This window comes from Lutzomyia longipalpis, chromosome 3 (genome assembly GCF_024334085.1).
Source record: "Lutzomyia longipalpis isolate SR_M1_2022 chromosome 3, ASM2433408v1".
In the NCBI taxonomy this organism is placed as follows: Eukaryota; Metazoa; Arthropoda; class Insecta; order Diptera; family Psychodidae; genus Lutzomyia; species Lutzomyia longipalpis.
In genome coordinates, this window is record NC_074709.1 from 29,969,614 (window position 1) to 29,982,966 (window position 13,353).

General features: G+C 39.1%; 1 protein-coding gene across 4 annotated transcripts in view; it reads left to right on the plus strand.

Annotated features, from left to right (window-relative positions):
* The window catches only part of LOC129793790 (zinc finger protein 2), a 40,723-nt gene that overhangs the window by 26,623 nt on the left and 747 nt on the right, over window positions 1-13,353 (plus strand). The window contains exons 5-12 of one of the 4 annotated variants that reach the window (XM_055834131.1): window positions 195-774; window positions 1,066-1,993; window positions 2,063-2,781; window positions 3,108-3,782; window positions 8,303-9,247; window positions 9,320-9,460; window positions 9,536-10,264; window positions 11,162-12,244. In XM_055834131.1, coding sequence (XP_055690106.1) covers window positions 195-774; window positions 1,066-1,993; window positions 2,063-2,781; window positions 3,108-3,782; window positions 8,303-9,247; window positions 9,320-9,460; window positions 9,536-10,264; window positions 11,162-12,244 — 5,800 coding nt within the window. Of the gene's footprint in view, window positions 1-194; window positions 775-1,065; window positions 2,782-3,107; window positions 3,783-8,302; window positions 9,248-9,319; window positions 9,461-9,535; window positions 10,265-11,161; window positions 12,245-13,353 lie in introns of those variants that run through there. The other 3 variants (XM_055834132.1, XM_055834129.1, XM_055834130.1) reach the window with 3 other exon arrangements.

The window sequence follows — 13,353 nt, forward strand, 5'->3', positions numbered from 1 at the left end:
ATTTACTTTTAAATACCTACCCTAGACAACCTTTCCTTTGCATAAATTCAAGACACCTACCCATTTATGTAGGCTACCAATCAAATACAAATGCAAGAATGAATATCCTTTAGAAGAAAATCAGTCTATAGACAAGAAGATTGATTCCCCCCTAAATTAGCATAAAATGCAAACAAAAAAAAATCCTTTTATAGGTGCGAGATGATCTTGAGTTCGGCTCGCCTGGGTTCAGCATCACAAATCAGTACACGTAATTCGTGTAAAACCCTCAAATGTCCCCAGTGCAATTGGCACTACAAATATCAGGAGACCCTTGAGATACATATGCGTGAAAAGCATCCAGATGGGGAGAGTGCATGCGGCTATTGCCTAGCTGGGCAGCAGCATCCACGGCTGGCACGTGGGGAATCCTATACGTGTGGCTACAAACCGTATCGATGTGAAATTTGCAACTATAGCACAACAACAAAGGGCAACCTTTCCATACATATGCAGAGCGATAAGCACCTCAACAACATGCAAGAGCTCAACAGCACACAATCTCTTGCCGCTGCTCCTGCGCCCGTTTCCGTTGCAGAACCCCACGATGGGCCCAAGATGCTAATGAGTCAGGCAGGTGGTGTACAGTCGGTAGCCGCAAAGCCAAAACCAAGCTTCCGCTGTGATGTTTGTAGCTATGAAACGAGTGTTGCGCGTAATTTGCGTATACACATGACAAGTGAGAAGCACACACACAATATGGCTGTTTTGCAGAATAATATCAAACATCTACAGGTAAGGGACTGAGTGCTGGGGTAGCTAGCAAATGAAGATCTAGGAAATCAACTATTATTCCCCTTAATTTACTTTGATAAACTTTAAAATTTAGGAAAAAAACGTTTTATCTTAGACCTGATGAAGGGATTAAGTAGAATCGAAAAGTCATTAAAATCATCGAATAATTATTGTTCTAGGTCTTTATTTTTAAAAGGAAGCCCTAAAGGTTGATCCTAGATCTCCATTAAGAGTGAAATTGGGTTTATCTTGATGTAATTTTTAACACATAAAAATCCCTCCCGCGTATAGGCCCTAAGTATAATTCAGCATACACAAAATATGGGCCAAGCTGGTCAACTAAGTGGTCTCCCATCGCTTGGTCAAAATATCCCAGCTTCAATTCAAAACTTCCTCCCAGAGGCTGCCCTTGCGGACTTGGCATACAATCAAGCCCTCATGATTCAGCTGCTACAGCAAGCTGGTGGTGGACAAGCCGCAGCTGCTGCAGCTCCCACACCAGGTGGTAGAATCTCCCCGGCAACAAACATGGGAATGAATTCTGTATGCAATATGGCTGAACCGGATACGGGAATGAGTCCGGAGACATTTGAACCACCATTTGAGATTGATACAAAACCAATGGCACTCTTTACGTGCCTCGTATGTGCTACATTCAGTACAAATAGCCTGGATGAACTGAATGGGCACCTACTGGCAGATCGTACACGTACCCCAGGGGCGGATGTAATGCTAATTCTCGGTGGCAATTACATCTGTCGCCTGTGCAACTACAAGACAAACCTCAAGGCAAACTTCCAACTGCACAGTAAGACGGATAAACATTTACAGAAAGTAGCATATATGAATCATTTACGTGAGGGTGGAGCAACGAATGAGTACAAGCTCAAGTATAGTGGAACGAGTGTGGTGCAATTGAAGTGCAATGCATGCGATTACTACACGAATAGCATCCAAAAGTTGGGTTTGCACTGCCAACATATGCGTCATGATGCCCAAAAGATCGTCTTCCAGTACATACTGTCCCTACTGGAGGCCGACGAAGCGGCACCATTGCATTGTCAACTGTGCAATGTCACCGTTCCGCATACGCTTGCACTCATGCAGCACATTAAGGGCATAAGGCATGCCCAAATTGAACAAATTGTCTCCCTTCAGCGTCGTTCGGATGGCTTTGAGGGCCTAACGCTGGCACAAATGTATAAGCTTGTGGAACCAGGTGAGTACCCACCAAGCTACCTCTACGGTGCACCATCAAGTGGCGTTACTAACAAACATCTCGAAACAGACGCTTCCTCCAGCTGCAGCGCGATTAAAAGTGAAGATCAGAGTCCAGCACAGTCACCATCACGCGTGCCCTCAATCACGGACGTCCCACCACCATCGAAAGCGCCATCAGCTATTTCCGAAGCAGATCCTGAGGATGCAGAGCACGAGGAAACGGATAAGCATGAGGAAGAACCCTCGGAGGAAGTCTCAATATCCTGCCCATTGTGTCAGGAGGCATTCTCCGATAAGACATCCCTCGAACAGCACGTTATGGGTGTGCATAGTGTCAGTACTGATGGGCTTTCGCGGCTGCTGCATCTCGTTGACTCGAGTCAGTGGCCAAAGCGAAGCCCACCGCAAAATGAGGCATCAACGGAAATTGAATGTAGTGCTTGTGGCAATTCAATGCGCACCTTCCACGAACTCCTAGCTCATTCGAATGAGAAGCAGCATTTCCATCACACCAATGACGCCTACGTGTGCATCCTGCGTAGTTGCCAACAAGTTTTCCCCAGTATTCCACCGCTTATTCAGCACTACAAGGATACCCACCTTAATATTGTTATAAGTGAACGGCATGTGTACAAGTACAGGTGTAAACTGTGCTCACTTGCCTTCAAGACGCAGGATAAGTTGAATAAGCATTCGGTGTATCACGCAATGAGGGATGCAACTAAATGCGCTCACTGTGGACGAAGCTTCCGAACTGCATTGGCACTGCAGAAGCACATGGATCAGGTTAGTTTTTTTCTGTTTTTCCGTCTTTTTCTCCTCAGCTCTTTATTTTAGAAGAAAGTCTGAGAAGGTGCAAGCCTTAAGTAAGCCTCAGGCTTGCTTTATAGAGCAAACCTAGTGGAACTGATTTTTATTCATTCTTTGATTTTCTTTTGATTTTGTCTTTGTTTCAAAGACTCCTATCAGTTGTTAGTTTACTGAATTTTTCGTCAGATCTTTACGGTTTAGAGTAACTCATAAACCGCTTAGCAGTTAATTCTTTAAAACTGTTAAACAGAGAAAACTCCTTTTGTAACAAAAATATTTTTTTTATACTCCTTCGAAATTAGGTTCATTCCCCAAATAATCAAGGAGAGGTGGGAAATTATCAAGAGATGCCAATTAAGGGTGAATTAGATTTGGAAATGCTCGATGAATCGGGTGAAGCACAGTGCAGTGCTGAGGCAAGTGAGGAAGAACTATCAGCATGCACAGAAGATCACGATCCAGCGCGAAAGCATCAATGCACAAAATGTCGTGTTGCATTTACACATCAAAATTTCCTAATGCAACACTACCGTTCCCCAACGCATAGACGCAACGAAGCTAGACCTACGGCAACGAGCACGTATCCCATTGAAAAGTATCTCGATCCGAATCGACCATTTAAATGTGAAATCTGTCGGGAGAGTTTCACGCAGAAGAATATTCTTCTTGTTCACTACAACAGCGTATCGCATTTGCACAAGTTAAAGAAGCACACGGAAACCCCAACGCCATCCTCGTCACCTGGTCAGGATCTCGAGCAACGGCTGCCCGAGGAGATGATGGAGCAGGATATGACTGAAGCTGAGACTGAAACTGAAAGCAAGGCACTCAAGAGGAAACTTTTGCCGGAAGATGACTACGAGAGCCCCAAGAAGCGCTTCAAATGTGATATCTGCAAAGTTGCATACGCCCAAGGGAGTACATTGGACATACATATGCGCAGTGTTCTACATCAAACGAGAGCATGTCGATTGCAGGTTAGTTTCTATTTTGCTAATTTTTCTTGTTAAACTTGATCCTAATCTCCTAATTTGAAATAAACATGGTGGGTTAACGAATAATTCTCGCGGCCCTCTTATTGATTGCAGCGCCATGTGGTGAAAATAGTAACAGAAATTGATAAATCCGAGACACTTTGTGATTCCTTGAGATTCAAAAAAAACCCACAAAATTCGTGAAAGAAAAATTTATTAAGAATATTTTCAAATCATGAATATTCAATAAATCAAAAGATAATTCCAAGAAGCGAGTCTTAGCTGTGAAATTTAGTCATTTACACGTAAAAATATTTACTCAAATAATCCAAGAAGTTAAAAGAGGCAAAAGTTATGAAAAATACATTGATTGGAATATATTTAAAAATGTGCCTGTGAAATGTCCAACAAAAAAAATGTTCAATATCTCAGTAATTTCACACCCAAATTAGTTTCTTTCCTCGCATCTCTCTTCCTTTTCCTTCTCCACCACACTTATAACCATTCTTCTTTGGACATATTTCTCATTGCTGTCGAGGTGTTTCAGCGCGTTTTTATGCTTTTGCTCTCTCCGCATCACCATTCCGTGGGCGAGTGGTGAGACAAAAATCCTCAAACCGTCGGCACTGATTTCTCTAACTTTTCGCCATCTCGCATTTTTCCTTTTTCCTTCCTTTTTATTTAACATTTTTTTTTCTTACTCCTCGCTCTTTTACCTGCGAGCACACACCGACGAAGACACCAAAGGCCGCTTGTTTAGGGCATCTTTTGCCACTATTGTATTCATTTTTTGGCACAAAACAAATGCAGAGAGCAACAAAATCGCCCTTTGTGAGACAAAGGAACATTTTTTTGCCACAAACGACGGCTGCGGACCATCTCTTATACCTGAATATATTGCTTTAATGATGAATTTTGTTGTTGCTTTGGGAGCAAAAGGTATATAGTATAAAAAAAACCTGAAATAAGAGTGACAGTTCTTAGGATGTCCCTCATACATAACCCAATGGCTATGCATATTTATGGAATTTAGACGGGAGTTTCTTGCTCATACAAAATGTTCTCACATGAGTTGATTTCTTTTCAGCAAGATTATTTCATTATCTTTTTTATTTTGCTTTAAATGAATTCAAAATAAAATCAAAATTGACTATAAATCAATACCCATTCAGTGATATATATATTTTCAAAAGCGTTTTGCGCTTCTTTTTTTTTTATTTTTAAATATATTATACCACAGGAGGGCCTTTTTTACTTCTCTACAAAACCGAAACACATCAAAGAACAATGAATAAATCCCTCAATACTGGATATAGTTTTCATGTGAAGTGCAGCAATCATTAAAATCGGTTATGAAGTGACATCAAATATGCTGAATAAGTAACTTTTTGATGAATATTTTATTTAATTTAAATCATTTCTGTCTAATTTCAATCATTTTGATAAGAATTTGATAAATAAACTGTCATGGAAGATGTCTGAATTTCTTTTCCATTTAAAGTGGTTCAAATCGGATTTGGCTGAGTTTACTTCGATTTTCAATTCAGCTAAAGTTTTAAAAGACTTTTCAGTTCGATTTTGATAAATGAACCTTCAATTGGAAACTATAGAAGAATTTCATTGAATTCAAGCCGAGTTTAGTAAATTCAATCGAATTTGAATGATTTCATGTCGATTTTATTAGTTTCAATTCAATTTGAATAACTTTCTGTCAGATTTAAATAATTTTAAAGAATTTATTCTTCAACCAGATTTAAATAACTTCAGTTCGATTTAGATAAAATAAACCATCATAAATTGTAACAAAGTTCTAAAAAGAACTCAACGTTCTGATTTTGACTAAAATTCGATTTTAATAACTTTCAGTTGGTTTTTCATACACAAAAAGCATCATGAGAAGAAAACTTGTAAAGGTCATCCAATTAAAATGTGGCGACTAAAACAAATTACTTTACATGCATACCTATATATTTTTGCTATATAGAGAGCAATCAGAACACGTCTTTGAATTTGTGGTTAATTTTCGCGAAAAAATGAATTTTTTTTTGAGGTCTGATTCGCAGAATAGCTCCGCAAGTCACTAATTTGAGCGATTATTCTGGGAGAGAGAGAGAAAATCGGTCTGCAATTAACCAATTTTGATTGTTTGAAGCATGTTCGAGGGAATTGAGCCCCAAAGTGAAGAATCTCTGCTGCTATGGGTTGTTGTTGTAGAAGAGAGCTCTAAATCGTGGCGCGAAGCGGCAACCGCTAAGTTGAATCGCGCGAAGCGCCTGAAGGATTGGATTATGCAGCATCAACTGAGAAATAATGTATCACCCTCGCATTTTTCTTTTTTAACCATTATGCCCACCCTCTTGCTGAAAACGAAGGAAAAGAAGGCACAAAAAAAATACACATCTCTCTACCTCAACCCTCGGGGCTATAACGCCATCGATGGGTAGGAGATATTGATTTTGCCTTTAGAAGAGAGCGGCCCGCAAAATCGATACTTTGCATTTTCGTGCGACAATAGTGCCGATTTTAGTCTTTTTTTTTACCATGCTATATACATTATTATACTCATTCCTCCATCTCCCATATCGCGTTATATGTATGTATTTATTTTTTTTCTCCGCTCTTTTGCCCCCATATCGTCCGATTAATCGGCGAGAAGAAGTTGAATCTCGGGACACGCTCTAAGCTCCGATTTGTGGACAAAGAGTTTCGTCGTGATTGAAATAATATTGGGAATAATTAGTGTCTTCCGCTCATTTCTTTGCTTGCTCACTCACATCACCCTCTCTCTCCCTCTTCCACATGTAAAAAACATATATATATATATATAAATACTCCTCACACGCACCCATCATGGGTAACATTGTACATCATCATACACAGCAACAACAACGCGATATAACCCACGATTTCAGACCCAGAGAACTCAACAATTAGAGGCTTTCGGGCAATTTCGGACCACTCATGCCTTCGATATTAATTATATTCACAATTGAAATGCTTTACTGTGCTTTTTTCTTTCTCACACATCATTCCTTCCAATTGGAAAATGATGATAGAAAAATATGTGTATGCTATGCGCTCTTCGTTGGTTGCTTTTACGCGACAACAACGAATATTCATTGAGTTTTGTGCTTTTATTTAAAAAAAAATCATTAAAATCGGTTAGAAAGAAGTATTTTTTCATTAAAAAAAAAGGACGTAAAAAAAATGTAAAGACCTTTTGAGGAAAGCTCATTAATTGGATATTCTGCGGGGAACAATGGACGTTTTTCGGCATCACAACTGCACAAGAAAGAAGCCAGAAACTTGATTGAAATTCTTTTAGTAAAATCACTGCGTGGTGCGATGGAAAAGAAGGTGGTTGGATAACGAAGAGGGTATTTTTTCTTCTTTATCAAAAGAGTCTCAAAAGAATTACTCCCAAATTAATCACAAATATTTATTTTTAATCATTTTCCCTCAATTATTTGTTATTTTTCTATCTAGAGATTGTTAGGAAGTGTTAATTTGATTGGGAATGTAATTAAAATGATTCTTTTTCTCTTAATTAATTTAATTTTCCATCAATGATGTAAAATTCGATTGATAAACATGATTTTTTATGCTAAAAATGACTTTATTCGTTTAGACTAGGTCCTTGAATCAACAAAATAGTTTTTTTTTAAATCCTTCTAAATGTTCTAGCTAGATTTTTAATTCTTTTGGATGTTCTAGATGATTAATCTTTATCTGCAATTTGGATGAAAAGCTTATTTTGTTATTAAATGGTTATATCCTAATTAATAAGAATTCCGTTTAACATTGAGCTTGTTACGAGACTTGAGATGATCCAAAAGAAGATTTTTGCCTCAAAGAATATTTTTTTATTACAATTCGCTTCCAGAAAAAAACCACTAAAACTTCCGAAACTGAAAAATCTTCAAAAAAAGAAAATTAAGTCTTTTCCGCAGATATTCCTTTTTCATGACTGAATGAAAATCTAAGAGAACTAACAGAGTCTAAAAGATCAATTTCGGGAATAAATCCTGAAGAGAATCTTCTTCACCTTCTTCTTGCTCCTCTTGAAGAAGGAAAAGCTTAACAAAGTTAAAATGGGTTTTTTTAATGCAATTTTATTATTAAAAAAAAATAAAATCCGATGATCTTAAAGGAAATAATTTTATGATTGATTACAATATCGATTAAATTGCATTTAAGCGCCGAGCAAATGAACGTAATTGAATGAATTTTAAAAATTAACGGTTTTTTGCCAAGTTAGGCAATAAATAGATTTTTTCCAATACATCTCTTCCGTCCAAAATCCAGCAAATAAATTAGAATAAAACTTTAATTTAAAAAAAAGTAATTTAAAAAAAATTATAGCCTTAAAAATAAAGTTTAAAAATTAAAAAATAAGAAGAAACTTTTTTTTTTCTAAAGAGCTAAAAGCATAAATTAATTTTAATTAAAAAGAAAAGGAAAATTAGTTCTACCCTTAGGCGGAATTTTGAGAATTTTCTCTGTTTCTTCATTCCCTTGTGCAGGAACAACAACAACTCGTCCCAAAAGTCCAGCACGACATCTCAACGGCTGTTGTAGTGTCTGCCAGTGTTAGTCCAACACCTTCCACGGTGAGTCAGGAAGTGATGAGTCCAACAGATGAGGAGGGCCCAAAGATCAATAATCACGTTTATAAGACTCTCCTTGAGAACTTTGGCTTTGATCTAGTTAAGCAATTCAATGAGATAAATAAGCATGGGAGTGAGGGGATTCAGGAGGAGCGCTACTACTGCCGACACTGCAAGAAAACCTTCTCGAGCATCTTCGTGCTAAAGTCCCACTGCGAGGAGATGCACAATGAGACGATCCCCGTGGATTTTCTTGAGAAATTCGCGGAGAAATTCAAGACTTACTACTTTGAGTCCGGCTACCTGGAGGCAGGTGATGTGCTGGACTACAGCAAGAGGCAGGATCTCAAGGTGGCACCAAAGGGAACAAAGATTCCGGGTATTCCAGTTAGTTTCTCAATTGCCAGCACATCAACGCTGAAAATCCCACAAGTTACAGCTGGTGCGGGTGGTGGTGGCGGTGGTGGTGGTGGTGGTGCTGTTGTAGAGCCACCAACAACACCGGAGACACCTGAGAGTCAATTTGTTGCACAGAAATTGCTTGAGCAGCAAAATCTTGCCTCCCTACCACCCAGTGTTGCTGCCAATTTATCCCACAATCTCTCCCAGAGCTTCCAAACAATCCACAACTTTGGCAACAATCTCCCCTTCAACACCCTCGATATGCTGAATCTCATGCAAATCCACCATCTAATGTCACTCAATTTTATGAATATGGCACCACCACTCATCTACGGGGCTGGGCAAGCTCAGCCTGCTGCTGGTGCTGTTCCAGCAGCGGATTTGCCACCAGCTGCTGCACAGACGCAACAACTACTGCAGCAGCACAATGTTGCTACACAAATTGCTGCAACAAATCAGGTAAATAGAGAGAATTCCCAAAGTTCTCGATGAAAGAATCTCTTCAGAATTTACCCTCAAATCCCTTTGTAGGCTCAAGGAAATCAAAAACGTGCCCGAACGAGGATAACAGATGAACAGCTAAAGATCCTACGGGCGCACTTTGACATCAACAATTCTCCAAGTGAAGAGAGTATCATGGAAATGTCCAAGAAAGCAAATCTACCGATGAAGGTGAGTTTGACTTTGAAATGATTTTTTTTCGGGTTCAATCATGAGATTGATGATGACACCTGGTACATTTTCCAGGTTGTTAAGCACTGGTTCCGCAACACGTTATTCAAGGAGCGTCAACGGAATAAGGATTCTCCGTATAATTTCAACAATCCCCCATCGACAACGCTGAATCTCGAGGAGTACGAACGTACGGGGCAGGCAAAAATTATCAAGCTAATGAATGAGGAGCATCAGGCGCAACAAAAATTTGATGAACGCAAAGAAATTCATCATGAATCCGTGAGTCCCAAGCCCACCGATATGGTGGTGAAGCAGGAATGTGCGGAGCCCATGGAGCGCGGGGGTGTGGAGGAGATGGAGCCAGGGGCGCACTTGAGTAGTTGCAACAGTATGTCCAGCAATGGGGACAATATTTTTCAATTTGAGGCTAAATCCGAAGGACCGGATCCAACATCGCGACCCCAAACTCCCATGACGGGCGCCTTCCCGGCCATTGGGGAGCTCCTGGGGCAACAGATGGATGGGCAAAATATGGGGCCGCCGAAAAAATATAATTTGCCCCCGAAGATTTTCGATGCAAAGGCCCCATTTGAGCCGCCGCCAGCACAGATGGGGCCACAGCCGCAATCATCGGGCTCCTCGTCGAGTGGGAAGCGTGCCAATCGTACGCGTTTCACGGACTACCAGATAAAGGTGCTGCAGGAATTCTTTGAGAATAACTCCTACCCCAAGGATAGTGATCTCGAATACCTCAGCAAGTTGCTGCTTCTCTCACCACGAGTCATTGTCGTGTGGTTCCAGGTAAGATGACTTGAAGTTCTTTCTTTTCTTTTCTTTTTATTTTTTTGTTATTTTGTAAAATTTAATATAGAGAAATATAGGCTGGCTTAAATTTCTTAAACCAGGCTAGGTTTTCCGGTTTTGGCCACATTTAAAGACTTATTATTAAAGAGTAAGTAAATAACTTTCCGCCATCTTAGGTGCGACGCCATCTTGAGATTTTCCTCAAAACACAAAGGTAGGTTTTTCTCAGGATCTACTGGATGGATTTTGATGGGGTAAAAAGCAAATGAAAGAAGAATTATTAGCAGTCAATGTACCGAAACAGATTTTTAAATTTCAACTCAGAAGCTGAGAAAAATCAATAAGAATATTTTTCTATTTTTCTCAGCTTCTGAGCTGAAATTCTAAAATCTGTTCCGGTACATTCTCCGCTAATACTTCCTGTTTCATTTACTTTTTTCCCCGTCAAAATCCATCCAGTAGATCCTGAGAAAAACCTACATTTATGTTTTAGGGCAGTTCTGTTGAAAAGTCGGAAAATCTGAAGATGGCGTCGCACATAATATGGCGGAAAGTGATTAAGACTTCCCTTTAAGTCTAGATTAAACAGTTTCAGTTTAGGCTTAACAACTATAGCCTGGTTTAAGAGAACTTGGTTCTGAGTTAAGAATTTTAAGCCTGACTTGGATGTGAATTTCATCCAAGTCAATGAAATTTTTTTTATTTCAAAATTATTAATTTTTAGAGACTTGAAGAATTTTTTTTTAAAATAAATTAAATTAATAATTTATTTATTTATTAGATAAAAAAAAATTGATACTCATGTGGTATTGTATACTTTTTCTCTCTCTTTCTCTCTCTCTGTGTGGCTTCCCTGGGTTTCATCCATTTGGCAATGTTGATGGAAAATGTTAGAATGCACGGCAGAAGCAGCGAAAGATCTACGAAAATCAACCAAATAACTCCTTTTTTGAATCCGAAGAGAAGAAATCAAATATAAATTATACGTGCAAGAAGTGCAATTTGGTGTTTCAGCGCTACTACGAGCTGATACGCCATCAGAAGAATCATTGCTTTAAGGAGGAGAACAACAAGAAGTCGGCAAAAGCACAAATTGCCGCTGCCCAAATTGCCCATAGTCTCAGCAGTGAGGACAGTAATTCGAGCATCGATGTGGGGCACCAGGGGGTAACGACGCAAATGGGCACAGCGACGGAGCACGACGGGCTGGGCTTGGCAATGGCGGGACAGCAGATCCAGTCACTAATCGGTACCGTACCCCTATCTGTACCTCTTGCAACGTCACCTAACTTACCAACGTCTGTATCAAACAGCGCCACTGTTCACGGCGAGCCGGACGGTGCCCCTGAAGCCCCTGACGTCGATGTAGGCCATCATCACCAGGCCTGCCACGGTGGTGGTGGCAGCAGCATAAGTGGAGGAGTAGGAGGAGCGTTTGCTGAGCCACCACCACTACCATTGGGTTGCTCCAATGGTGAATCCCCATCAACAGCAGCAGCAGCAGGAGTAGATGCAAAGCTCGAGTGTGACAAGTGCAGCGCAATTTTCACACGACACGACCTCCATCGTGAACACCATCGACTACATACAACAACAACAACGGAAGACGGCAGCATCGGCAGTGGCACCGTCAATATGGCTCACGCGGCAGATGCCCAACAGCAGCAGCAGCAGCTGGTAAAAGACGACGATCCCCAGCTGGACTACCTAATACGTGCATTCGATTCCCCCGAGCACAGTGACAGTCAAAGTCCGGGGGATATGGCACTCCTTGATGACAGCAATGGGCCCCCGGAACACCAGCCCCCGGGCACAGCACCGCGTGATCCACCAACGTCAAATAAACGCCTCCGCACCACCATCCTCCCGGAGCAGCTCAACTATCTCTACGAGTGCTACCAGAATGAATCGAATCCGAGCCGCAAGATGCTCGAGGAGATCAGCAAGAAGGTCAACCTGAAGAAGAGGGTTGTCCAGGTAACGCATTCCCATAGACTTAGCGAGCCACCCAAGACCTCATCATCGTTTTAACAGCCACCTTTTTCTTTATAATTTTTAATTTTCATTGAGAAGAAGACAAAAAAATAATTTATTTTCCCTTTTTTTCAATTTACTTTATTTTAGTTTTCTTTGAAAATTATTATTTTTTCATGTGAATGCTCTCCACACTTTATTCTCATTTTGTTGATTTGTTATTTTACATAAATAATTTCTCTCATTGCTCCCCTGCCCCCCTCTCGCGCGCCCTGTACAGACAATTTTTTTTTGTAAAAGCTGTTGATAAAATGTAATGCAAAAAAAAGAATAATGGCATTTTGTTTTTTATTTAATCACACAAATCCTTTTTTTATTTCTTCCCGTTTTTTTTCTTGTTCCTTTTTCACGCCACTCTGCCTGTGTGGATCACGCTTTGTGGAAAAAGAAAGAAAAGATAATTTTGCTTTTCTTCAATATTTTTCTTGAGGTGCAAAATTTATATTTTTCTTCTTTATTAAGCTTTAGTTTTACTTAAAAAAAAAGAATTTAATTTTTTAATTAGAAAAATTAAAGGAGTAAATAAAAGTAGAAAAAACACATAATGAATTCAATATTTTAAATCTCTCATGGAAAAAAAAGAAGTTAAAAAATTCTTCATAGTCATTAATTTTTATATTTAATTATTTATTTATTTTTTTAATTTAACAAATCATTTCTTAATTTTGTATATGGTTTTGATCAAGTTTTTTTAATCATAAAATTGAAAAAATAGAATTTTACTTCCGTCCAGACGTTTATTTATTTATTTTTTAATTTCTATTACATAATATTTTTAAAGTTCCTTCTTTATTTATTTATTTTAAAAAATATTTTTTTTATACTCTTCTTTTGTATTTTTTGACAATTTATTTCAATTTTATTTATTTACCAAACTGATTAATTAATTAATTGAATATTTTATTTATTTAACTTAAAAAAATATTAATAATTTTTAGTTTTTCAATTAAACATAAAAATCAAATAAATTAAAAAAGTCCGCAAAGCGTGATAGCTCCCCATAGTGTGTGTGTTGTGTTGTGTGAGGGGGTGCGTGGGTGGGGTTGCTGGAT